General features: G+C 40.3%; 1 protein-coding gene across 4 annotated transcripts in view; it reads left to right on the top strand.

Moving 5' to 3' along the window:
• Window positions 1–1,721: 1,721 nt before the first annotated feature.
• The window catches only part of SNCA (synuclein alpha), a 75,556-nt gene continuing 50,611 nt past the window's right edge, over window positions 1,722–26,666 (top strand). The window contains exons 1-4 of one of the 4 annotated variants that reach the window (XM_012774024.3): window positions 1,722–1,745; window positions 4,231–4,376; window positions 9,259–9,300; window positions 15,101–15,243. In XM_012774024.3, coding sequence (XP_012629478.1) covers window positions 4,256–4,376; window positions 9,259–9,300; window positions 15,101–15,243 — 306 coding nt within the window. In that variant the 5' untranslated portion in view covers window positions 1,722–1,745; window positions 4,231–4,255. Of the gene's footprint in view, window positions 1,746–2,603; window positions 2,806–2,892; window positions 3,157–3,690; window positions 3,763–4,230; window positions 4,377–9,258; window positions 9,301–15,100; window positions 15,244–26,666 lie in introns of those variants that run through there. The other 3 variants (XM_012774022.3, XM_012774023.3, XM_075998719.1) reach the window with 3 other exon arrangements.

The raw sequence follows: 26,666 nt of genomic DNA on the forward strand, positions 1-26,666 counted from the left end.
ATAATATATTAAATAACTATTAAAATAGTCCATTGAGGTACCTAGTTGTGATGGGTCATTGCAGAAGACATTTATTATTGATAGTAATAAATAGAAACAGACTACTGATTCATGTAACAACATGAAAGACCATCACAAATATTATGTTGATGCAAAGAAGTCAGACAGAGGCAAAACAAAGTTCATGGAGTATGATTAGATTTTTATGAAATTCTAGAATATGCACAATGAGGGCACAAGGGAATTTTCTGGAGTGATGAAAATGTTCTGTGTCTTCAAAATGGCATGGGTTATGTTAATACATGGATTGTTCAAAACTGATTTAAAGGGGCACTCAAGATCTGAGCATGTCACTGTATGCAAATTATACTTTCATTAGAAATCGTCTAATGCTATTGTGGTTATTTATTTATTTATTTAGAGACAGAGTCTCACTCTGTTGCCCAGGCTAGAGTGCTGTGGCATCAGCCTCGCTCACAGCAACCTCAAACTCCTGGGCTCAAGCCATCCTCCTGCCTTAGTCTCCCGAGTAGCTGGGACTACAGGCATGCGCCACCATGCCCAGCTAATTTTTTCTACATGTATTTTTAGTTGGCCAATTAATTTCTTTCTATTTTTAGTAGAGATGGGGTCTTGCTCTTGCTCAGGCTGGTTTCGAACTCCTGACCTTGAGCAATCCTCCCGCCTCAGCCTCCCAGAGTGCTAGGATTACAGGCGTGAGCCACTGTGCGCCTGGCCTATTGTGGTTATTTTTAAATAATTCTTGTATTTTACAGGGGTATGCTGAAATGTTTTCAAAGGAAAAAAATATATGTTAAGCTTGAAATTAGTAAAACGGTAGAGGGAGGAGTTGGTAGTGACAAAGTGTGTAAGCATATAGATGAGACATGATTAGCCAAGCATCGAAAAATTGTGGAAGTTGAGTGATTTTCACATGGGAATCCTTTCTTCTCCCTACTTTTATATATGTTTGAATATTTTTCACATTAAAAAAGTGGAAGAGAGGGATTATCTGCGTTCATCCCCTCATTTGCAAAAGAGAAAACTACTGGAAATAGAGAAACACAACTTGCTGAAGGTCTCAAAGCCAGGCAGCAAACCTGTTCCCAAGTCCAACCTTCTTTCTCTGACCCCAAAGAAGCACGAAATACGAGCTACTGCATTATGGACAGGCTGATCTTCAAAAGGGCAGACCAAGAGTGCAAGGACGTGATTTTAGCAACAAATACTTGTGACCTTCTTTCTTTCTTTCTTTCGTCCATTTTATTTTATATACAAGCATTTGCATCCTGTTCCTTGTGGCTTCAAACCGTTGTTTTGTAGATTTAAACTGGATTTGACTCAACTTTCAGAACCCAAAGGAGTTGGAAAGGATCAGAGAAAAGGATCAGAGATTGTAGAAAAGCATGATTTGCTACAAAAATAAAACCAAAACAAATTTACAAAAAAATCCAAAAACCATGCAGCAAACATTTGTTTTTCCTTCCAGTGCTGCACTCATGTTCCAGCCCAGGCAGGGAGAGCAGAGGCAATCTGCTAGTGGGAGGAGCTTGGTTCCCTTTTCTGGTGTGATCTGCAACAGCTGTCTTCCCCTGGAGCTCGGAAAGAGGTGAAAATGTGTTAAGCGATGCAAAAAAAAAAAAAAAAAAAAAAAAAGTCTTGAAGTTCGCGTGTGACTGCGCGCGTGGCGGGGAGGAGGGGCGGGTGGGGACTCCGGGGACAGCTGTGCATCCGAAGGCAGAAAGGTGAGCGGTGTGCAGAACGCACGTCCCTTCCAGAAGGAGCCGCATGCATGCAAGCGATGGTCCGGGAGGAGGGTGCACCGCGCCGAATCTGTCGCCTGGACTGCAGACCCGGGTCTGGAAGGGGGTCCCCATTTGGAGAGGCAGAGCCTTGTGACCGCGGGGCTTAGACGGCCGGGGCGCTCGCGCTTACCCCGCGCTCCGCCGCCGGTGGGGAAAGCAGAGCCTGGCGGCCGCCGATTGGCGGCGGAGGAGATGGTGACAGTGGGTGGGACGAGGACTCGCGGCGCCGCCTCCTGCCTCCTCCACCTGTGACTCCCGCTCGCGAGCCGCCTCTGCCCCCGCGCGACCCTTCCCCGCGAGTCCCGCGCCGGGGACGAGTTCAAATCCCGAGGCCCTTTGAACTAAAGTGACCCTTTCGCGTTGTGCCCTGTGACCGTTTATCGAATTTCTGCGGAACGTGTGCGGGTGTGACGGTGTGAGCAGCCTTCCCGGGCCGCCTGTCCCTTTCTGCAGGTCCCCAAGTGACAGGCTCTGCCTTTGGGGGCCGATCCCGGACGTCCCCGGGACCCCCAGGTTGGCTCTGATTAGGGGGTCTCCGAGAGGATCCCCAGAGGGGACAGGAAGGGAGGGGCATGGGAGAGAGGAGAGACATCGCCCCCCCCCGTGTCCCCCCCTCCCCCGGTGGCCGCTGGAGTCCCGGTGACCCTGAACTTGAGCTGGAGCGCAGGGCTCCCCGCCTTCCCGCCTCGCGGGCCCGGCGCGCGGCTGCAGCAGTGGGTGGTTCCCGCTGTCCCCACCCCGCGTCCCCACCCCGCGTCCCCACCCGCGTCCCCACCCCCACCCCCACCCGAGGGAAGGAGCGGGCGCACGCGGCGGGGAGAGCAGCGCGCGCCGAGACAGGGGCGGGCAGAGGCGCTGCCAGATCAGCCGAGGGGGCGGCGAGCCGAGGACCGGCGGGAGGAAGGGCAGGAGGAGGAGGAGGAGGAGGAGGAGGACCGCGGCGAGGAGCAGGGGCGGGCGAGAGCGGGCGAGCGACCGAGCGCCGCGACGCGCGAGCCAGGTGAGTGCGGGCTTCTGCCCCGAGCGGCCTTCGCGCTCCCGGCCGCCCGCGCCGGCGACCCGCGGCCTCCTCCCCCGGCCTAGCGCGGGGACGGGGAGTGGCCATTCGACGACAGGTTCGCGGGTTTGCCTCCCACGCCCCCAGCCTCCTGTCGCCGGGCGGTGCTGCCGGCAGCCTCCTCTGGGGACCGTCCCTCTCCGGGTTCCGCCTCCGCCCTTCCTTCCTGTGCGCTCCTTTCCCCCCCTCGTCCCTTTTAAATCATATTTGGGAATCGTTTAATTATTATTATTTTTTTTTTTAAAGAGAGGGTGGGGGGAGGAATCGGAGTCGTGGAGAAGCAGAGACACTCAGGTAAGGACTTGGGGACCTAAATGGGGACATCTTTGGAAATCCTGGAGAACCTGGGTGGGAGAGGAGGCGTCGTGATCGCTGGGAGGGGGGGTGGCGCCGCGGTGAGGACCCGCTGTGCCTTGTCCCCCGCGTGAGCGCTTGTCGCTTAGACGAGCTTGGGGACAGTAAGTTGACCTGGCTTTCCTCCTGCTCCCCGCGTCCCCCTCGGGTCCTCCCCAAAGGCTGAGGGGTCAGGCTGCTTCTCTGGGATACGCTTGTCCTTCGGGAAACGGGGGATGCTCCCAGGAGCAAGAGCCTCCAACTTTTGTGTCTCTCTGTCACTTATATTCCTCTGATCGTTTTTTTTTGCATTTGCAAATCGTTAAATGGGAGGGCGAGTCAACAGGTGGTAAGGGGTTAACAAGTGCAGGCGCCGGGTGCGCTAGGATTCCGGCTGAGAACGCCCCCTCGGGTGGCTGGCGCTGTCCCCAGACTGCCCGCGGTGTGACCCCCGCGTCGCCTGCTCCGGGGAGATAGGCGAGGGCGGGCGTGGGTGGGTGGGCTGATGGATTGGAACTCGCGCCCCTGGGCTCTCCGCTCTTTGCCTGAGGTTCAGCCACACCCGGAGTGAGTAGCTGCCTTCCTGCCCCTTTCCAAGATGCACCTGTTAGCTCTCTTGCGGGATTCCTTTTAAGGAGGTCCCTGACCCTCAGTCTCGGACTCCCTTTCTTTTCCTTTGCTTTTCCTTCTACGCATGCTTCTAACTTCCACCGTCACCTTTTGGACGCTGGGAAGTTGCAAGAGAGGTCTTTTTCATGCAACTCCACTTGTGAAATGAATCCATGTTTAGACTTTTACTAGCCAAGATGGATGGGAGATGCTACATGTTTAATGCCAAAGCTAAAAAAAAAAAAAGGCTGCTTTGTCCAATGGTTGAAATGAGGGTACACTTTTTAAAAGAGTCTTGCATTTTTTGGGGAGGGGGGTGTTCTATTGATTTTTTAGTGGTTTGTTTTTTTTTTAACTTTGGGTGGTTTCAGTTTGGTTTTCTTTTACCCAAAAGTTCTCATTCCAAGTGTATTTTATACTCTCCAGGGTGGTGTAAAGGAATTCGTTAGCCATGGATATATTCAAGAAAGGACTTTCAAAGGCCAAGGAGGGAGTCGTGGCTGCTGCAGAAAAAACCAAACAGGGTGTGGCAGAAGCAGCAGGAAAGACAAAAGAGGGCGTTCTCTACGTAGGTAGGTAACCCCTACATGAGATGTTGGTATTTATTTATGAGCGATGGCTTAGAATATTCAATATTCTACATGTTGTTCCTTCTCCCCGAAATTCATTTTTGCATCACGGCTTGTCAAAAGGATGCCCTGAGTCAGAGGCATGCGTAGGTTAGTGAACCTGAGTGTGTGTATGTGAGCTAATAGTAAAAAGTGGGGCTAATTGTTTGCTTTTCCAGATTATTTAATTTTGAGATCATCTTTTGGACTTTTTCGTTTCTTTCTTTCTTTCTTTTTTTTTTTTTTAATGACTGTTTTTGTGCCTAAGTGACTGTATTGCAGAGGACAGTTCTAAAACTCATAGGCTTTTTTTTTTGAGACAGAGTCTCACTTTGTTGCCCAGGCTAGAGTGAGTGCTGTGGCATCAGCCTAGCTCACAGCAACCTTGAACTCACGGGCTCAAGCAATCCTCCTGCCTCAGCCTCCCGAGTGGCTGGGACTACAGGCATGTGCCACCATGCCCGGCTAATTTTTTCTATATACTTTTAGTTGGCCAGTTAATTTCATTCTATTTTTAGTAGAGACAGGATCTCGCTCTTGCTCAGGCTGGTTTCAAACTCCTGACCTTGAGCAATCCTCTCACCTCGGCCTCCCAGAGTGCTAGGATTACAGGCGTGAGCCACCGTGCCCGGCCTTCATAGGCGTTTAAAAAATAATCAAGAATATTCTTCAGAATCAAAATTGATCATGGGCCTTTGATTTCTATTATCATCATAGATAATGAATAATAGTTGCTAATTTTAATGTGTTCTGATATTAAAATAAGCCTTTGATATGGCCCTGCAATGTGGAAAAAGAGACCTATTGTGAACCTGAAGTAGAAACAAAGATTAGTCTTTGGTGGGACTACCCTTGGGGTCACTTGGTCACTGTGAACACGAGGGATTAAGTGCTGAAGGAAGCGTTTGAGGGCTGCTACTAATGTCTTACAAATGTTTATATAGTTCATCTGTCAAATGGCACGTGCTATTAATAAAGAGATTGGTGCCTATCACCTTACTAGTTCTTCAATTTCCATCTTGGAGAATCCACCAAGGCTCTTCATTTGAGCTGTTAACTTCTGTTCAATTCTCCTGTGAAATTGGGTGTTGTTTTACAAACCACTTCAAAGTCTTTGGGGGAAAGAATAGACACACACACACACACACACACACACACACACACTCTGCCCATTCTTCCTCTCCTCTGCTCCTCTGAGCTCTTCCAAACTCTCTGGTGGGAACTAGGGCAGCAGGAGTACCCGGATGAACAGACAGGTGGCGGATGAGCCTGTTGGGTGGCATAGATGATATGGGTGCCTATGTCTATGGGGTAGAAGAAAGCTACACTGTCTCCTCAATATATTACAGATTAGCAGGAGAAAATTTAAACTTGGAATGATTTTTTAATGAATGCTTTTCATCAACGTTTACAGCAGATTTCTTTTTTTGCTCAGTCTTCCTAGACTCTTTTCATATTAATCTTCTCACACATCTTCAGTGAAATTACTCTTCCTTTCTCTACCTGAAAGCATAGTTTTCAGAAAATCATCGAAATAGCGTTACAAGAGGGAAAAAATGAGGGGTTAATATTGTGGCATGTGAATTATGTATTTTTTAGATGGAATTTGGAATACTGAATAGGTGACACATGCAGATTTTCAATATCTTTCTGTTTTTTTCCCCCCTCGATTTTCCAAGTTCTGCAAGTAGAAGTTTGCATCCATTCTATGACTTCAGTTACTTTATAACATTTCACTGAAATCATTTCCTCTGTCGGTCATGGTATTTAACACATAGCATGTTCTATACATTATTTATTGGTGATATTCTGAAGTCTAACTGAAAGATGAACTCATGCATAGGATTCAAGATGAAAAGAGACCATGTGAAGAGACAATAGTATAGTCAAGGAGTTGGCAAAGTTTTTTGGTATAGAACTTGATAGCATGTATTTTAAGTCGTAAAATCTCTGTCTCAACTACTCATCTCTGCTGTTGAAGTGTGAACCCAACTACATATAACTAGTGTGGCCGTGTTCCAATAAAACTTCTATATTTACCAAAAGAGAAGATGGGCTGGAATTGTCCATAGGTTGCAGTTTACTGACTACTGGAAAGAAAATGGACTTATGTCATACAATCCAAAATTTTGGTCCAGGTTACATCAATTATTACCTTTAGGGTCTTGAAGAAGTTGGAGCATCACTTCATTACCAAAACTATTACTAATAACTAGTATGAAAGATTGGATGTGACCAAAGAAAATTTTATGATTTCTGTTATGGCTGAAGAATTTTAGCAGAAGCCTCATAAGAAATGTAATCTCTTCAAGTCAGTGACAAGTCTATAAGAAAAAAAAAATGTAATCTCATTCCTCATAAGAATATGCTTTTGGTAACTACCTTTTAACTAATTGAAGATTGGCCATAATCATCGGTGTTGTTTTTATGGTTTTTTTTCCCTCCATTTATGTTATCTGTGTACACAAATTTCCAATCAATATACTTTAGTTTATTAGGCGAAAGTTGCCTTCATCAAATGACTCAGAAATTACAAGATAGATTTAAGTTCAAAAGCAAAAAAAATTTGATTATCTGCATATAATACCAAGTATTGTAATGATAATTGCAAGAAAATGATCATCTTCAAAACTCTTCCAGTGCCACTCTGTTCAATGACAGCAGTGGTCATCAGTGTGATCAGTAGCAAACTCCCAAGTCACAATGTGCTTCATTCACCTCGCCAAGTTGACAAAGTCAACATGACATGCACAACAGCGGGATAGCTTGAGTTCTCGCATTTTCCAGACATTACTTTTGATCTTCTCCACTCTGTACTCTTGTGAGGTTGTAGGGGACAAGGCAGGGTGTTGGGTGTGGGCCACCTCAGCTCCGTGAAGCCACCAGCTCTAGTGTCCCTTCAGCTTGTTTATATCTCGCTAGTCCCATATCCAATTGGTACCCACTTTGTAGCCATGTCTTATCAATTACAGAATACTTATAAATTAAAGGCCAATCATCAATTACAGATTACTATTCAGCAAAGAACAGACGATTGGCCTGATACATAGCAACCTCATCAGGACTTTAATTTGTCTTTTTTTTTTCTGGATACATATGCATCTCTTTATTTGGGGTTCTACAAATAATATAAAATATGCCACATGAGATATTTATAAAATATAATTAATTATAATTTCTAATGGTTTGGTTTAGTGGTATTCTCTCTTTTCTGTAAAATAAATTTTATTGTGTATATTGAATGTATGCACCATGAAGTTATGGGATATATACAGGGAGTAAAAAGGTTACTATAGTAAAGCAAGTCAATACATCCATGATCTCATATAGTTACGTTTGTTTTTGTGTCAAGGACAGCTAGAATCTACTTGTTTAGCACGATTCCCACATACAGTACAATTTTATTAACTGCAATCCTCATGTTGTACATTACATCCCTACACTTGTTCATCCTACCTTCCTGCTACTTTGGATCCTCTGACCTGTGTCTCGCCATTTCCTACCCTTTCCTCTGCCTCTGGTAGCCACTGTTTGGATCTCTATCTGTGTATGTGAATTTTTCTTTTTAATATTCCATATATAAGTGAGATAATGTGATATTTTTCCTTCTGTGTCTGGCTTTTTTCACTTAGCCTAATGTCCTTCGGGTTCATCCATGTTGTGAATGGCAAGATCTTGTTCTTTTTCAGAGCTGATTGGTATTCCATCGTGTATATGTGCCACAGTTTTTTATTCATTTATCCATCGATGAATACATATGGTTGTTTTCTTAACTTGGCCATTGTTAATAATGCTGATTTGAACCTGGGAGTACACATGTCTTTACAAGGTGGCGATTTCATTTCCTTTGGGTATATGCCCCAAATAGGGCTTCCTGCGTCTTATGGTAGTATTATTTTTAATTTTTTTTCTTTTATGTTTATTTGACACATAATAGTTGTACATATTTATGGGGTACAGAATTCTATTTCAATACATGTATGCGACGTGTAACGATCAAATCAGGGTAATTAGCAGATCCATTACCTCAATCATTTATCATTTCTTGGTGTTGGGAATATTCAAAATCCTCTGTTCTAGATTTTTTTGAACATATGCAACAAATTATTGTTAACTATATTCACCCTACAATGCTATAGAACCTAGAACTTATTCCTATTATCTCGCTGTAACTTTGTATTTGTTAACCAACCTCTCCCTCCCCTTGCCCTTCCCAAACTCCAATAACCACGGTTGTACTCTCTACTTGTATCTCATTTGTCTCTGGTTTAGAATACATCCCACAACTTAACCCAGGGTCAAATTCTCAGCTCCTACTGAGGCATAGAGGAAAGACTCATAATATCCATGGATATTACGGAGATTCAATGAGATGAAATGTAAAACACCTTTTATATAATGAGTGCTCAACAGATGTTAATGGCTTCTTTCCTCCCTCTTCTATTTGCATTTCATACATTAACTCATCTCTCTGCTGTGCTGTACTTTTAAAGCTTCTACAGTTATGAGTCCAACATCATCTTCTTACCAAGAACCAGTGTTATCTCGCCTTTTTTTCCCTCTGTAAGTGGATATGTGAAGTGAGAAGCAAGGGATAAGTCATCATTTTGTGCTAAAACCTTCATTAGAAAGAACCTCCAATTAGCTTTGCTCTCTTCTCTTTGTTGTAGTGGTTCCTGGATTTCCTCTTCCTTTTTTTTTTTTTTGCCCTCAAAAGATATGGGCATCAAAAATCACATACATGAATATCTGAAGATTAAGATTTCCTAATTAGTAGTATAATATTTAAAGCTAGCAATATAAGGCCATTTTGAGACTTATGATTTGAATTTATTTGTTTTTATAGGCTCCAAAACCAAGGAAGGAGTGGTGCATGGCGTGACAACAGGTAAGAGCCATGTGGCTTATGTCCAGGGATGGTATTCAAGACATCTAGGAGCCAGTGTGGCACCAGCATTGAACATTCACAATGTCATTGCAAACCATCACTGTGCCCACAGAACATGTTAAGCCAGCATCAGCCTTGTTTAAGCTTAATTCTTTATGAAATATTTTAAACAGGTAAATATTTATTATAAATAAATAAAACATACTTAATTGCCAAGAATGATGAATTTGAGTTGACCGGTTGCATTTCATTTAAAGTAGTTGGCATTTAAGTATTAGGACCAAAAATGGATTGGCAAACTGCTGGTATAAATAAAATGTAAAGATTACTGTTTTTCAAAAGATCAAAGTAAAATTTTCTGCAGAGTACAAGACAATATTCTAACCCTGAACTCTACTGATTATATTGCCTTGATGATTCAGAGTACATTTTAGGGCACACCTTGGATGATCGATAAATCATTTATTGTGCTTATACTTGTATATTTGTACAACAAGAATTTGAGTAAGTCTATAAGAAGATTTCCAATAAAGAAATAGCAAAAATAATGATGATCATCATCAGATTATGAGATCGATGAGGAAAATCATAACAGAAATAAAAAAAATCAAAGGAAAACCAAAATTTAACAAATTAAGAGCCCAGAGACTTGCTATCATTGAGTTTCATGTTGTCATTACTCCACACTTCCTGCCAGGTGTGGTGAAGCCAAAGATATAATCAGGAACAAAATTCATATGATCAGAAAGCATTAAACATAATAGTGCTTCATAAAAATAGGATGTTCCTATCACTAAGTTATAAAATAGAAATGGAAAAAATGAAATGGGAATTTTAATGCAGTGTTTACTTAATACTATAAACACTGGATTCAGATCTCCTTGGTTCAACTTCCTGGTTACTTCTTACAAACTGTGTGATTTTCTGCAAGATTCTGAACCTCTATGTGGGTGTAAAAGAATTAAGTGAATTAATATATAGTATGTATTATATAAGTGTTATTTATTACTTTATAGTGGACTTTCTTCAGCAACATTTTTACAGCTACCAGAGAAAAGTATTTCATACAACTTTTTTTTTTTTTTTTTTTGAGTCAGAGTCTCACTCTGTTGCCTGAGCCAGAGTGCCGTGGTGTCAGCCTCGCTCCCGGCAACCTCTAACTCCTGGGCTCACGAGATCCTCCTGCCTCAGCCTCCCGAGTACCTGGGACTACAGGCATGTGCCACCATGCCCAGCTAATTTTTTCTATCTATTTTTAGTTGGTCAATTAATTTCTTTCTATTTATAGTAAAGATGGGGTCTCACTCTTGCTCAGGCTGATTTCGAACTGCTGACCTTGAGCGATCCTCCCACTTCGGCCTCCCAGAGTGCTAGGATTGCAGGCATGAGCCACCGCACCTGGCCTCATACAACATTTTAAATGTATACTTCTGATAAAAAAACAAGGGCTTAAAAATAAAAAAGAATAGTTTTGAACCTGATTCTGTTGGAAGCTAATTATGCAGCTTTCAATGGCTCTGTTGCAATCCAATATATAATACAGAGAACTAGGCAAGTAAATAGACTGTGTTGCCTTCTAGTGACCTTCTATAAATATGATATTGTTACACTTAATTTTTAACAAGAACTGGGTAGCAGATAGTTGGGGACTGTACTATCTGAAGAGGGCCAACCTGGATTAATGGTGTTTCATTTTGATAGTTGAGCGAGAAACCTCAACCTTAGCAAGCAGTTAAGCATGTAGCAAGTTTCAGAGATTGTGGTAGAAATTAAAGAACCCAACTAATACTGTCACCTAAAGACCTAATGGTGGCTATGGAGATGGGCAAGGATCATTGTTGACAAGCCCAGAATATTTTAGTCTTCCTCAGAATGCCAGAACACAGACATGAATTGGGGTATGCATGTTTGTGTGCGTAAGAGAGAGAAAGAAGTTTGTATAATTTGGCAACATTTTACAGAACATTCTCTGAAGGACAGTAGCCCACAAGCTTCTATTTCCATGGTTTTATAACATTGGGAAATTTTGCATACCCTCTCTTCTCTTGAGCATGTTAAAGAATCTGAGATGTTCTACAGTAAAGAAGTTTGTATAAACATAGTTTCACTCAGGGGTTTTTCAAACCTATTTGACTAGTGAAACCTTTCTTCAATAGTTACTAGGGTCAAATAAAACTAACGTTCCACAGAAAACTATGGGAAACACTGCTGAGTAGCAAGGATGTGATGATTTTGGCATGGGCAATATTTACAGCCATTGCACCAGTTAACCACCCTGGCAGTAGGGAGATATATAAAAAAAAAAAGCTAGGCTACGCACAGTGGCTTATACCTGTAGTCCCAGCACTTTGAGAAGCCGAGGCAGAAGGATCACCTGAGGCCAGTAATCTGAAACCAGACTGGGCTACATAGCAAGACCCCATCTTTACAAAATATTAACAATAATAATAACAAAATTAGTTGGATGTGGTGGCATGCTCCTATAGTCCCCTCAGGAGGCTGAGGCAGGAGGATCGCTTGCACCCAGGAGTTTGAGGCTGCAGTGAGTTATGATGGGGCTACTGCACTCCAGCATGGGTGACAGAGTGAGACCCTGTGCCTAAAAAAAATGCTGTCCTAACTAGTCTGACTATTAGAAATGCATTGGGAGAAATCAGCTGCAATAAGTATCATTCCTCTCCCATATCAGATAAATGCATTAATTTGTTTAATAGGGTTATGTAATATAAAATTCTTCATTCCAATGAGGAGGAGAAATAAGATAATTTACCTCAGTGTTTGCTAAAGAAAAGGAGAGTTGGTTGCTTATTATGCTTGGTTTAAAATGTTTATTATGGGCACATATTAAGTGCTAAATAAACAGGACTGAGAACCCAGATATAAAACCATCCTCATATTGTCATCTAATCTTTGATAAAGCAGACAAAAATATACACTTGGGAAAAGAATCTCTATTCAATAAATGGTGATGGGAAAATTGGATAACCACATGCAGAAGATTGAAACTGGATCCCCACCTCTCACCTCTCACAAAAATCAACTCACAATGAATAACATACTTAAACCGAAGGCATGAAACCTTAAGAATTCTAGAAGAAAATGTTGGGAAAACTCTTATAGACAATTGGCCTAGGCAAAAAATTTATGAAGAAGACCCCCAAAGCAATCACAGCAGCAACAAAAATAAATAAATGGGACCTGATAAAATTAAAAAACTTCTGCACAGCCAACGAAACTATCATTAGAGCGAATAGATGACCTACAGAATGGGAGAAAATATTTGCTCTCTACACATCCGATAAAGGGCTGATAACAAGAATCCATATAGTACTTAAGAAAATTAAGAAAAAAATCAAACAACCCCGTTAAAAAGTGGGCAAAGGACATGAACAGAAACTTTTCAAAAGAAGACAGAATAATGGCCAGCAGACATATAAAAAAGTGCTCAACATCTCTAATCATCAGGGAAATACAAATCAAAACCACAATGAGATATCACCTACCTTCAGTAAGAATGGCTTTTATCAAAAAGTCCCCAAGCAACAAGTGCTAGGGTGGATGCGGAGAGACAGGAACACTCTTACGCCGCTGGTGGGACTGCAAGCTAGTGCAACCTCCATGGAAAGTAATACGGAGATACCTTGAAGAGCTAAAAGAAGAACTACCATTTGATCCAGAAATCCCACTACTAGGCATCTAGCCAAAGGAAAAGAAGACATTTTACAATAAAGACATCTGCACTCGAATGTTTGTGGCAGCACAATTCACAATTGCAAAGATGTGGAAACAACCCAAGTGCCCATCAGTACATGAATGGATTAATAAAATGTGGTGTATGTATACCATGGAGTTCTACTCAACCATAAAAAGCAATGGTGAACTAGCACCTCCTGGGTGGAGCTAGAGCCCATCCTTCAAAGTAAAGTATCAGAAGAATGGAAAAACAAGCACCACATGTACTCACCATCAAATTGGTACTAAGTGATCAACACTTAGGTGCTCACATGGAAGTAATATTCATTGGGTGCCAGGTGGGTGGGACGGGGGTGGTGGGGATGGGTAAACTCACACCTATTGGGTGGGGAGCACCCTGTATGGGGGATGGGCATGCTTGTACTGTGGGTTGGGCAAAGGCATTATAGATAACCAAAATGTTTGTACCTCCATAATATTCTTAAATTTAAAAGAATAAATAACGTCTCAGAGACAGTGCAAACCCTAAAAAAAGTAAAGTCGTGGAATTTATGTTATGTGAATCATATCTCAATAAAAAATATCATTAAAATGCCAAAAAAAACCACCCATAAGTCTTTCTATAGGATATGTGGCAAAAAATCCAAGCATTTTGATAAAAGCTATCTTTTTTTCAAAACACATATTCTTCAAAAGGAAATTTCAGATGAACATTTTCCCCAGTTAGCAAAAGTCACCGATGGGCAGGATGACCTATGCAAATCATTTGAAGAATACGCAGCTGTTATAGACCTGTTAATTGGCGAATGCAATGAAAGGGTCGCTGACTTTGAGAGTCATGACATCACACTCAAATTAGCATTTCAGCCTCAACTAGTTGATATCATCAAGCCACCTAAAGAACTCCAGGTGGAATTGATTGAGGTCTCAGTAGATGACTTTTTTAAAGTCATTGTTCCATGCTAAGAAAGATCCAATTGAAATATGGAAAAATGCAGTAGAATACCCATGCCTTGGGCAACATGCCCCCCCAAAAATTCTTTCTTGCTTTTCAACCACTTATTGTTGCGAATCTGCATTCTCCCACCTAACCCTAATCAAGACGCCCTGAAAGTCACAAACGACTGATACCCCATCTAGAGCATCAACTGAAGCTGTGACCCTCCATGCTGCGACCAAATTTTCAAACGCTTTCCAACAAAAAGCAGACACAACCAAGTCATCAAAAGGTTGGTTAACTTTAAAATTAACAAATAGTTTCCATTTTTTTGAAATTATTAAGTACATAGTAGTTAGATTTTTTTATACTAAATAATGTACATTTTTAAGGATATCTAATTGAAGTTTCTAGAATGCGGCCTTGTTTGATTACAGCGAAATTAATGCACCCTTCCAACATGAAAAGCTTCCCCATCCTGGTCTAGATTCTTTGTTCCCATTAACATTACTGAAAATCCATTTTATTATGATAAACCCTCTGTTTTCACTACCTGAAGTGCCATAAAAGGATCAAAGTTCCTTCATACCCATCTCTTACGCTGTTGTTCATTCATATGTGTTAATCCCATACATGAGTATGTATTAAGTAGTATGTGTTCTGTTACTCAGGTGTCGTGAAAATGAACTTGCCGAGTGAGGTCGAAAGACTGGCTTTGAATTGAAATAAAGAAATAAATTTCGTGCTGAGTCTGAGTCAACTACTAATATAACTGCACCTGTAAACATTACTTCCTGTAAATTTTCCTTAATATAAATCAAACTCAAATTGTGCATGGCTTTATACTCCTGATCTTTAAACCCGAAGTGCTTTTTGATACCTGCATGGTGACAACAAAATACCTTAGCAAATGTGTGGTTGAATCCCACTCACTTAGAAATCTTGGTAGCTTCCCAGTTAGGAAAGTGGCATGAAAAGAAAAGAGGAAAAATAGGAAAAAAAAAAAAAAAAAGGAAATCTTAGTAGCTTTTATTTCTTCTGACCCCTCAGTTGTTTACAGCATGTGTAAATATAGTTGTGTAGAACTTGATGGCTAGTGAGAGTGGAATTCTTTTAAGTCACTGTCATTCCACCATCTTTCAATCTGTTGTTGTTCTTGATTTCTCCCAGTGGCTGAGAAGACCAAAGAGCAAGTGACAAATGTCGGAGGGGCGGTGGTGACAGGTGTGACCGCAGTAGCCCAGAAAACAGTGGAGGGAGCAGGAAGCATTGCAGCTGCCACTGGCTTTGGCAAAAAGGACCAATTTGGCAAGGTATGGCTACATGTGTCTTACGATATATTTATAAGCTCGTGAAATTATGGTTCATTTTCAATGTGATGCATTGAGGTAGAAACAAGATGCTTATCCTACTCGACCCTCCCCTTTTAAAAAAAGAACTACCTTTATATGCATCTTGTTTTTTTGAACTATTAATCCAGATAAATGCCATGCAACTCGTACAATAATCACAGTTGTTTCAATTTCTGGAAGAAAGTTAATGATACGAAAAATGTGGTAAAATGCCAAAAGGAATGGTGACATTTCAGAAAGAATGGGTGCTCTCATGTTAACTATAAATCTTGGAATTTCTTTGTTGGAATAACAAAGCTCTTTGTGCCTAATCTCTAAACTTCCAAAATGAAGATCTTTTTCTCGACTTCTTTGTAATGACATCATCTCTCATGAAATGGCATATTTGCATATCATATAAACAGTTCACCACCAAATACATATTTGTGGGAGCTAAGAGACTTAAAATACGTGCCAACCAGAGATCACGGTTTTGGCGTGATTTAAAAATTCTCAGAAGAATTTTGACTGCGTTTTTGGATAAATATGCAACTTGGGTATGATTCTATAAAGGTTATGACTCTCATTTTAAACATGGAAGTAACAGAGTGTGGGGTGTCACTTGAAAGGAGAAATTTTGTAAGATGTCATGACTATGACAGCAAGATAATCTTTGCTTTTTCCCTGTCGTAATGGCCTTCTTGTTATTCCTCAAGCAAATCAAGCTTACCCTGGCTCTATCCCATCCCTCTCTGCCTAAAAAGCTCTTTCCCAAAACCATATACTGTACTCAACCTCATCTGCTTTGTTAAATGACACTGGATTCTCAGCATGGCATGCCCTGACCTATGTAAAACTGGAACCATTCTCACTTCTGCTATTCCCAATCTACTCTTTTTTTCCCCCAGAAGTGTTTATCACCTATAAAGATAATAATTTACTTATTTCTTATGTTTGTTGCTTATTTTATTTCTTCCTTGAAGAATGTTAAGCACCATGAGAGTAGAACATATTTATTTTGTTCACTGATGTTTCACAAGTGTCTATGAGTGTTCCTGACACATACATACAATTAATAAATATTTATTAAGTGAAGGAGGGAGGGGAGGAAGGACAAAAGTGAATAAGCAGAATGACTTTTATTTCTGGGTCTTTTATAATCACATGCTTAATATAAGAAACATGGCTTATATTAAGCCATCCCACCATCCAAAAGTTAGAATCAAAATGATTCTGGATGGATGGATACCCTGAGAACTGTTAAAAAGAAGTTTTATTTGCTGGCAGACTGCTCTGTGTGTCTTCACTTCATGGAATCAGTCCTAACTAGCAGCCCTACCTTGACAGCCCGTTAAAATATTGATAATAAAAAAGACAGGAAGAGAAACCTGTGATATATTTAGATTGACCACTTGTAGTTACATTGTCTGATTACATTGATGCTAATTATGGAAAAATCTGAACCGCTCACCTCCTGCTGTGGGTCCCAGTTTAGGGACCTGGGGTTGGGGACTGGGACATTATATCACTATCCCAACCACTTCCTCAAAATCTACCTTCCTTTAGGTTTTTATGAATTGAATTATGAAGAACTTGATTTAAATGGAGAATTTCGTTTGTTTCAGAATATTAAGAAATCAGGGAGACGTGCACCCTTCCCAATTCACCCCCATCTAAGGCATGCAATGGAAATTGCAAATGGGGCATGAAAGTGCATCATCTTCTAAACACTTGGGTTTGATTTCCATCCTTCTAAAAAATAATATTGCTGCTTATTTTAATATTTCAAAGCGGCAATCTAAATGATGTCACAATACCATTAGGAGATATTTCTCTTACCGGCACTATAGATTCTTAACAAATTTCTAACATGAAAATGAAGCCATAAAACCTAAAAATCACAGCATGGTGGTGAAAAAAACCATCGGACTGGAAGTAAAAATGACTGGTTTTTATCTGTGCTCTGTTATCAACTACCTGGATAAACTTTCGCAGATCTCCTAAAACTCTTTCTCAAATAACAAAGGAACTCTACTCAAAAATTGTTAAAGCCCAGTTTAGCAATAAAGTTCTGAGTTTCTGTAATAACTCAAGGAATACGCTAGTGAACACCTGTTATTCTGGCCATGCCTATGGGATGCCAGAAAACCTGGAGAGTTTAAATAGAATCATTAAATTTGTTCATTATGAAATTTGAAATAATTTAACTTCATCTTTCAGACTCTAATAAAAATGATCCTGGTGAGAATATAAATAAGAATTTTTTTTTTTTTTTTGCTTTAACTGCTTATTAGTGACCTTATTGAGACACTCATTTATCATGCAAGAAATAATGATTGCTCACACAGTGCCAGAAACTTTGGGGAAGAGGAGTGTGACAAGCAGGACTCCTAGATGCGTAGCTTGTGGAGGTAGATTCATAACCGTGCCATTCTCGTGGTAGTTGGTTCCTGTCTTTAAGATCGGGAACATTAGCCAGTTGCGGTGGCCCATGCCTGTAATTCTAACAACACTTTGGAAGTCCAAGATGGGAGGATCGCTTGAGGCCAGGAGTTTGAAACCATCCTGGTGAGACCCTGTCTCTACAAAAAATAAGAAAAAAAAAAAAATAGCAGGTCGTGGTGGCATGTGCCTGTACTCCTAGTTACTCCCTAGTTCCTTGGGAGGCTGAGCCAGGAATATCTCTTGGGCCCAGGAGTTTGAGCTATGATTGCACCACTGGCTCCAGCCTGGGCGACCCTGTCTCTCTCAAAAGAAAGAAAGAAAGAGAGAGAGAGAGAGACAGAGAAAGAGAGAGAGAAAGAAAGAGAGAAAGAGAGAGAGAGAGAGAGAGAGAAAGAAAGAAAGAAAGAAAGAAAGAAAGAAAGAAAGAAAGAAAGAAAGAAAGAAAGAGAAAGAAAGAAAGAAAAGTGAGAGAGAGAAAGAGTGAGCAGGAACACTGGAAGAAGAATGGAGGAATGGTGGCATGATGGCATTGATTTTCACCCTTCATGCTCTTTGAGGGTATTTGGCCTGTCACCCTCTTGTTGATGAGGAACCAAGTCCCCCTCTTTCCTTCCTTCCTTCCCTTTTGTTTTCTTGTTTTGTTTTGTTTGACATCAAGACTCTAGTCGCTCATTTTTATTTTGATTTTCTATTTGCTAAATTGATCTTTTTGGGACGTACTTGCTTTGATGTGCTCTATCTGCTTTTGATAGTAAAAGAGAGATAATGACCACAGAAATCTAAGTGGTCCCCCCACATGTTTTACTAAGTATAATTGGTAAATAAAAACTATATATATTTATGGTGTATAATACTATGTTTTGATATATATGCACACTGTGAAGTGATTATAAAAATCAAGATCATTAACATACCCATCACCTGACATAGCTGTCTTTTTCTTTTTTGTAGTGGCAAAATGTAAGAGCTACTGTCTTAGGGAATTTCAAGTATATAATACAGTAGTATTCACTGTAATCCCCATGCTAATTGAAACTTTGTACTCTTTGACCAACGTCTCCCTGTTTCCTCCCCTCCCCCAGGCCTGTTAACCACTGTTGTACTCTCTGTTTCTATGAGTTTGACTTTCTTAGATTTCACATCAACATGAGATCATGCTGGATTTGTCTTTTTGTAATCTCCTCAATGTTCATCCATGTTGTGGCAAACGTGAGGATTTCCTTTTTTTAAAAGGATGAACATTGGCCAGGCGCGTGGCTCATGCCTATAATCCTAGTACTCTGCGAGGCCGAGGCGGGCGGATCACTCAAGGTTGGGAGTTCGAAATCAGCCTGAGCAAGAGGGAGACCCCCTGTCTCTACTAAAAAAATAGAAAGAAATTAATTGGCCAACTAAAAATATATAGAAAAAATTAGCCGGGCATGGTGGCTCATGCCTGTAGTCCCAGCTACTCGGGAGGCTGAGGCAGGAGGATCGCTGGATCCCAGGAGTTGGAGGTTTCTGTGAGCTAGGCTGATGCCACAGCACTCCAGCCCGGGCAACAGAGTGAGACACTGTTTAAAAAAAAAAAAGGCTGAATAGTGTTCCATTGTGTGCACGGTCACCTCTAAGCCCCCACGGGTTTGGGGGCTTGGTTTCAGGACCCCATGGATACCAAAATACCTGAATGCTCAAGCCCCTTTATATAAAATTGCCTAGTATTTTCATATAACCTGCACACTTCCTCCCACTTACTGTAAATCAATCATCTCTAGATGACCTATAGCACCTGATACAATGTAAATGCTGTATAAACACTTGTCATACTATATTGCTTTTTTATTTGTATTACTTTTTACTGTTGCATTTTTATTATTTCTTTCAAATATTTTTGATTCGGGGTTGGTGGAATCTGTGGATCAGGCACCTGCAGGTACGCAGGGCTGACTGTATAGACCACGTTTTCTTCATTCATTCGTGTTCATGGACACATAGGTTAGTCCCATGTGTTGGCTATTTTGAATAAGACTGCAGTGAGCTTGGGAGTGTAGGTTTTAATCCAACACACTGATTTTCTTTCCTTTGGACGTGTATGTAGAAATGGGATTGCTGGATCACATGGGAGTTCTACTTTTAATATATTGAGAAACCCTTGTATTTTTTTTAAATGGCTGCACCAATATACATTCTTTGCAACTGTGGACAAGGGTTCCTTTTTCTCCACATCCTCACAGAACATTCCATCCATCGGCAGCAGAAATGCACGTTCTTTTCAAGCACTCATGAAACATTCTCCAGCATAGATCAGACATGAGGCCACAAATCAAGTCCTAATACATTTATGAAGATTGAAATAATATTATTTGTTTGTGGCCACAATGCTATAAAACTGGAAATCAATAACAGAAGGAAATTGGAAAAATCACTAATATGTGGAAATTAAATAACACAGATCTGACAAACCAATGGGTCAAAAAGAAATCAAAGGAGATCATTGTTTTTGTGAAATCGATCATAGAAATGAAGCTACCCTTGGTAATAATTTTTACTTATGAAACCTCAGAGAAAAAATAAGCTATCTTAAATTTTGAGAATTTGTTTTATCAAACATTATGGGCTTCTCTATTTAACACACCAGAATAATAGATCTTTTAATCTATGTTTTTACCTATGTACACAAGAAGTTATTGGTCATGCAATTAATTTCCTGACGCTTATTCATTTTATTGACATAGCAGAAACAGGTTACAAATGCATTGTAAGAAATTTTAATTTTAAACCAATTGTGAGGTTATACAGACAAAATTTATGTTTCTTAGTTCTCTTGAGGAAGACAGATCTGCTTGTAGCAAGAATATTGCATATAGAAAAGAACAGAATTATTCTGCAGTGCTGCTATGTATACAGCGTAGAACTAGTCCCTAGAACATTGGTCAGTCCCAGCTCCCCGACAATGCCTTGCATGTCACTGCTACTCAGAGACATCCTTGCTGAACATCCCGTTAATGCTATATGGAATGTTCTAGAAGAGTTGGATCCTGCCGTTTTTATAGTTTTGTACTTTTCTGGATTTTTAGAGATGAAAGTCCCGAATAAACTGTGAAGCCAGTACTTGACACATAGCACACCAGTCAGCTTCGTGATCATAGCCCATTTAGGCGGTGACTTATCTACGTGACGATTAATAGTTTTCACGCAAAACATAAGCTTGAAATATCTATTGCCTCAGATCCTTGAAATATCCAGGTTCACTGGTGTTATTTGTTCTTCTTCAAAATAGGTCATAAAGAGCTTTTAAAACTCTTGATTTCAAATGCATAAAAGCATGCATACTCTGCAATGCTGACTTAATTCCTACAAGGATAACTAAGCAGTTGTGTCCTAGATGAATAAAATAAAGGCATAATGACAAATGTCAGGTTTGACATCACGATCTATAACGTTGAAGTATTCCTCTATGTATTTCCTTTGATTTACCAGACCTGTCATGTTTCACTTCATGCGAATTTATTTTTAAACGCTTCAGTGTCATGAACCCTCTGATTAAAGGATGAATCAGATGATGTATGCTGCCTCCGGCTGAATCATCTCGTGCTGATTTCACAAACAAGCCACAGGTCCCGGGCAACCTGTCCTGTTTCTTGGACGAAGCACACACAGGTTGTAGGCATACTCTGAATATCATTTATCAGAAGGTAGTCATGGGATGACAATATTAGTGCAATGTTCTAATTGGTAGTAAACTTTCTCTATTAAGTGTTTTCTAATGGTTGATGTAGTACACTGTCTCAAATAATTAGGAGCTCGATCAAGGTGTGGGCAGATTCAGGGTCCTCCCTCGGGGAGGGCCGGTTCCCCATTTCTAAGAGGGGACCTTGTTGCTCCATCCTCTGGAAGGGACAAGTGCCGTGTCCCCGTGTGGCAAACTCACCCCCCTCAAGCCCTTTTACAAAGTCCCTAATCCCTTTCCTGAGGGCTCGGTGGCTCTCATGGCTTAATTACCTCCTAAAGACCCCACCTCTTACTATGATCACCCTGACGATTCAGGTCCAACACATGAATTTTCCCCATCGTAGCTGTTATCCTCTTATTTTCATGTATCCTTAAAACTCTGCCTTTCTCATTTTTAATATACTTTATCCACAGCATGCCAGAATCCCTGAGCTTACAAATAACCTTTCAGTATTTTTGTTAACCTGCTGGGCAAGACATAGGAAGTTGCAGAAATGTACTTTTTTGACAGACTTTTTGCTGTCATCAATTTATTTCTACTGTAGTTAGATAATCCCATCCACCATGTATGGATTTATTTTATGTATGAACAAAGAACTTATACATACACTGGGTCATTTTTGTTCTTTAGTGCTTCCTTTATAATCTCCGATTATGATCTTGTTAGAAAATACTACTATGTTAATAGTAACTAGTGTGTCTGATCATCCCAAATGTCTAGGTTCGCGTTTTAAAATAAGTTATATTTTTGAACCTAATAGTTTATTGATGTAACAAGGACTGAATCAAAGCTATATGTATTTGGAAGTAAAATTCAACTGTAAATAGAAGTTAGTTCTTCAGATTAAAAAAAAATATATTAAAAAATGAAAGCTTTAGGGCAAAAACTCCCTTAAGTGCCTGTTTTTCATGTGATAAATATCCTGAAACTATTTGAGGAAAAGAAAATGTGTATTTCTGGCAGCTAACAAATATTTGTGTCTTTATTCTTAATTGGGTGAATGAAATTTCTCTCTCCTTCACACATTTAGCTTTCTTATTAGAAATGAATTGGTGCCTTTATAAAAAGAAACTGCAAGACACTGACTTTTTTTTAGTTTTTGGTACTGGTTTATCTTATGATTGGGGGTTTAGTGTTGTATGTGCATGTGTGTGCATGTTGGGGGTGTGTGTGTATATGCAATGCAATTTATGGTAGCATTTTTCTTTTTAGAAATCTGCTTGGTCTTCTCAGAGCTCAGGCATTTTTATAAATGTGTCTACATTGACCTCTATCTTTGGAATTCATGAAATGGCTCTTGGCAATACTTCCTTCAATACAATGTGCTGGAAATCGCTACCAGCCAGCTTAGTTCTAGAAAATTAACCAATGGCTTTCCACTATTTGTAGGTTCAAGGCTCAAGGCCTGCTCCTATTACTTAAGGGCCTGTTTTATCTGGCCTCTCTTTCTTTTTAACCATACATCTTACAATTACTCTTTACTCTAGGTGGGCAAGTATCTTCAAAATACCTCCCAATTACCGTAATTACAACATGCATCTTTCAACTCTGTATTACCTCTGAGAAGGCTTTTAAGTCTCCTGTCTGAATTTTACCTATGCTAAAAAATCAAGCCTCCAGAACTCCAAAAAGCTTTCCCTAACTACTAAAATGCATAGTAATTTCCCCCTTACTTTGATCTTGTAACATTTGCAGGCTTATCATGCATAGCCTTGATTCTTTTCCTTTCATGCCCTTTGTCTAATCCTTTAGCTAATCATCTTCCCTATACTGTCTTTCAAAACATATCCCTAATCTAACTACATCTTCCTTCTCCACTGTTGCTGCCCTAGACCAGGCCTTCATTGTTTCTAACCTGGATTCCTTCTCCAGCCTCTAAACCCATCTCCCTGCATCCTAGCTCATCTATTCTTGACCAGGCAGAGTAATTCTTTTTTTTTTTTTGAGACAGAGTCTCACTCTGTTGCCCAGACTAGAGTGCTGTGGCATCAGCCTAGCTCACAGCAACCTCAAACTCCTGGGCTCAAGCGATCCTCCTGCCTCAGCCTCCTGAGTAGCTGGGACTACAGGCATGTGCCACCATGCCCGGCTAATTTTTTCTACATATTTTTAGCTGTCCAAGTAAGTGCTTTCTATTTTTAGTAGAGATAGGTCTCGCTCATGCTCAGGCTGGTCTCGAACTCCTGACCTTGAGAGATCCTCCCGCCTCGGCCTCCCAGGCAGAGTAATTCTTTTAAAAGATAAACCAGATCACATCTCTCCCCTATCCTATGGCCTCCTGTCATGCACAGAATGAAATCCAAGTCTTTGCTGTGATTTAAGGGCCCTGTGTTATCTGACCCTCATCAAATTCTTATTTTCTGTCCTTTTTCTTCTTGTACACAGTCTCCTGCCTCCAGCTGTACTGCTCCCTGGTCCCCTTCTCCCTATTCTCTGAATCTGCCAGCCACATTTCTAATATTCAGTAAATACATGGAAAATGAATCATCAGTTAAATGTGAACTATTTCCTTCTGAAAGCAAAGATAAATGACATGGTCATCTTCAAAAAAAAAACTGACTACTCAGAATTCCTCATCTTAATTTTAAAAAGACAACCTCCAGGAATGTGTCAAATAGCAAAGAAATCATTGTCTACATCAGAATTCCATGTGATCTCACTGCGTACTAGTAATTTGTGAGTTACAGAACCCGAGGGTGTTCTAATGTGCTTAGCGATATGTTTTACACTCATCACAAAAGCTCTTGCATTCTCATACTTTCATGATGGCTCTCGTTATCGTGCATGGATACATGAAATTAATTTTCTCCTTAAGAACAAAGCAACCATTTCACTCATGAGATGAATCTTGGAGATTTCAAAATGGCTTATGCATTATTCATTTTCCAACAAATATTTTGTGAGCAGACCACATAACGTAGAATGGCTGTTGGACAGATGGGAAGATCCACATGCCTCTGATATTAGGCAGTTGGTGAGCGGAAGATGCCAGAAAGAAGATTAGGAATATCAAGGCAGGGAGCTTCCGGGGGACTCTGAAAATGTTGATCCTTTACCCTGGCCCCCTACTGTGTGTTTCCTTTGAAAAGTGACGCTTTCCAAAGCAACGGTTCCACAATTTATATTCAAGCATCGTGCTTTCTCTTGGTTACTGCTATATAAATAATAAAATGGAATGTTTAGGCAGATTGAAAGAGAATGTTCCCCTTCATGCCAGGGTGGCAGCTATGAAGTGTGCAATACATTTCCTCTGCAAGGGATGTAACAGCTTTCAGCTGCAAGAAGACGAGAGGGAGAGAAAGGTTGTGCACTGAGGAATACAGGGTCATTTGTCACTGCCTGGATTCATCAGCTGTGTGGAACCCTGAGAGGCACTGGCTGAACCACGAGGCTCCTTTATTTATCTCTTCAGAACACTCACACTTCAGCAGTAAGGATTTCATTCGGAGCAGAGAAAAAGGTTTACAATGAGTTAGCTTTTGTAATGCAGAATAGTCATCTCTGAAAACCTATCAAGATTTAAGAGGAAGGCTTTGTAACTTATGTTCTCCATAGGTTATACTGATGAATCTTAAAAAAAAAAAAAAAAATCCCAATTTCAGGAGGTGTCTTTAGGTATGACAGATGTTCTTCGTAATAAACGAAGAATCTATTCAAAACTACAGGTAAATTCTGCCTGCTATATACTCTTTGATCTAGTCGAAACCGTTTTAGCTTACCAATTTCTCCTCTGCAAGAGGGAATTAATTGATATCCTGCAGCAAAATTATGTGGCAGGGCCCTTAGCTTGGCATCCAATGCAAATTATGCACATAATGACTCTTTCCTAATCCAAAATATGTCTGTCGGCTCTAGATGCCAGAGAAAATTGTTTGAGCAAGGTGGCTTAAGGGCCACAGCTCTTTTCATTTCCTGTTCTCAGATCTCTTCTGATCCATGGAGTGAAAGTAGAAGAGCCCGAGAGAAGTCCATGGGACTCTACTTAGTCTGCCTCCCAAAGGCGGAAGTAATGGCCACCACAGTGGTGGTGGCCACACTTCACCTTTTCTTACCAGATAGATTTGGATATCAGCTTGGAATTAATACTTTCCACCATGGTAAAAATATTGGGAAGTTGGCTATATGAATCTACATGCCAATTTCTTTCTTGATTTAGTCATTATATTTTGTAGGGAATTATTTTTGCCCTACATTTTCGCTTCCTTGTTCTCTCCCCAGAGTTTTAAATGAACCCAAATCAGCCAGACAGACACACAGACATGGTTTTTGCTGCCATCCATGTTAATTTCTTCTTTAAAAGTGAGTTCTAAAAATTTGGTAAAATACGGCTTTGAAAATTTGCATTCGTTTAGCGTTTCTCATGCACACTTCCCTCCTTTTCCTTTGATTATATGTTGCTTTTTTTTCCTTGTTCAAATTGATTTTTAACCTTCTTTTTATGTTAGTTTCTATGAGTCTCTCTCTCAATTCTGAGTATGCTTTTCTTAATTTGTTTTCTATATTTTTTTTGGATGATTGAAAGATTTAGTGTTTTCCATAATTATATTTGTTACCTTGGGGAATGTGTTGTAAAATATTTTAAATGGAATCACCAGTTAGCACAGCATTGGTGTTTTTCCAGGTAGAGCTAATGTTTTCTATGAATTTTATTGTGAGGGAAATTACTATGATACTGTTAAGATATATTTGGCTGATGTTTATTATTCTAAGATGCGTTATTTCTGAGAATATCATTGTTTGGTTCATTCAGGCACATTTGACACAAGCTCATAGGTGTCAATACTTTTTTTCAAGACCTATGAATGCATACAGTATATATTAAACCTTGCCATCTTTTACCTGTCCATTTCAGAACCTTTATTTGCAATCTAAGCTAGAATACGCTTACAGTTTTAGTTTTTATTGTTTTGAAACACTGCATTTTGAAGGAGGGTTGAAGGTGATCCTGAGATAGAAACCAGTAATGATTCTAACAGCAAAATTATCTAAAAAAGCAACCTTATAGGCAAATACAGAATATAAGTGAGCCCATAAAATTTATATTACGTCCTGTTTATACCACTGCCTCCTTTCACATGCAAAATTTGACTAATATTTAATGTGAATTTCTGTGCAACGCCAAGCACTATTATAAATTCTAGGATACAAGAATGGATAAGAAATGTTCTTAGATCTTAGGAAAAAGGAATATGGTATCTCTGTGTAACAGTTATTCAAACTCCTCTTCTCTGCCTCATTCCCATATTAG

This window comes from Microcebus murinus, chromosome 29 (assembly GCF_040939455.1).
Source record: "Microcebus murinus isolate Inina chromosome 29, M.murinus_Inina_mat1.0, whole genome shotgun sequence".
Taxonomy (NCBI): domain Eukaryota; kingdom Metazoa; phylum Chordata; class Mammalia; order Primates; family Cheirogaleidae; genus Microcebus; species Microcebus murinus.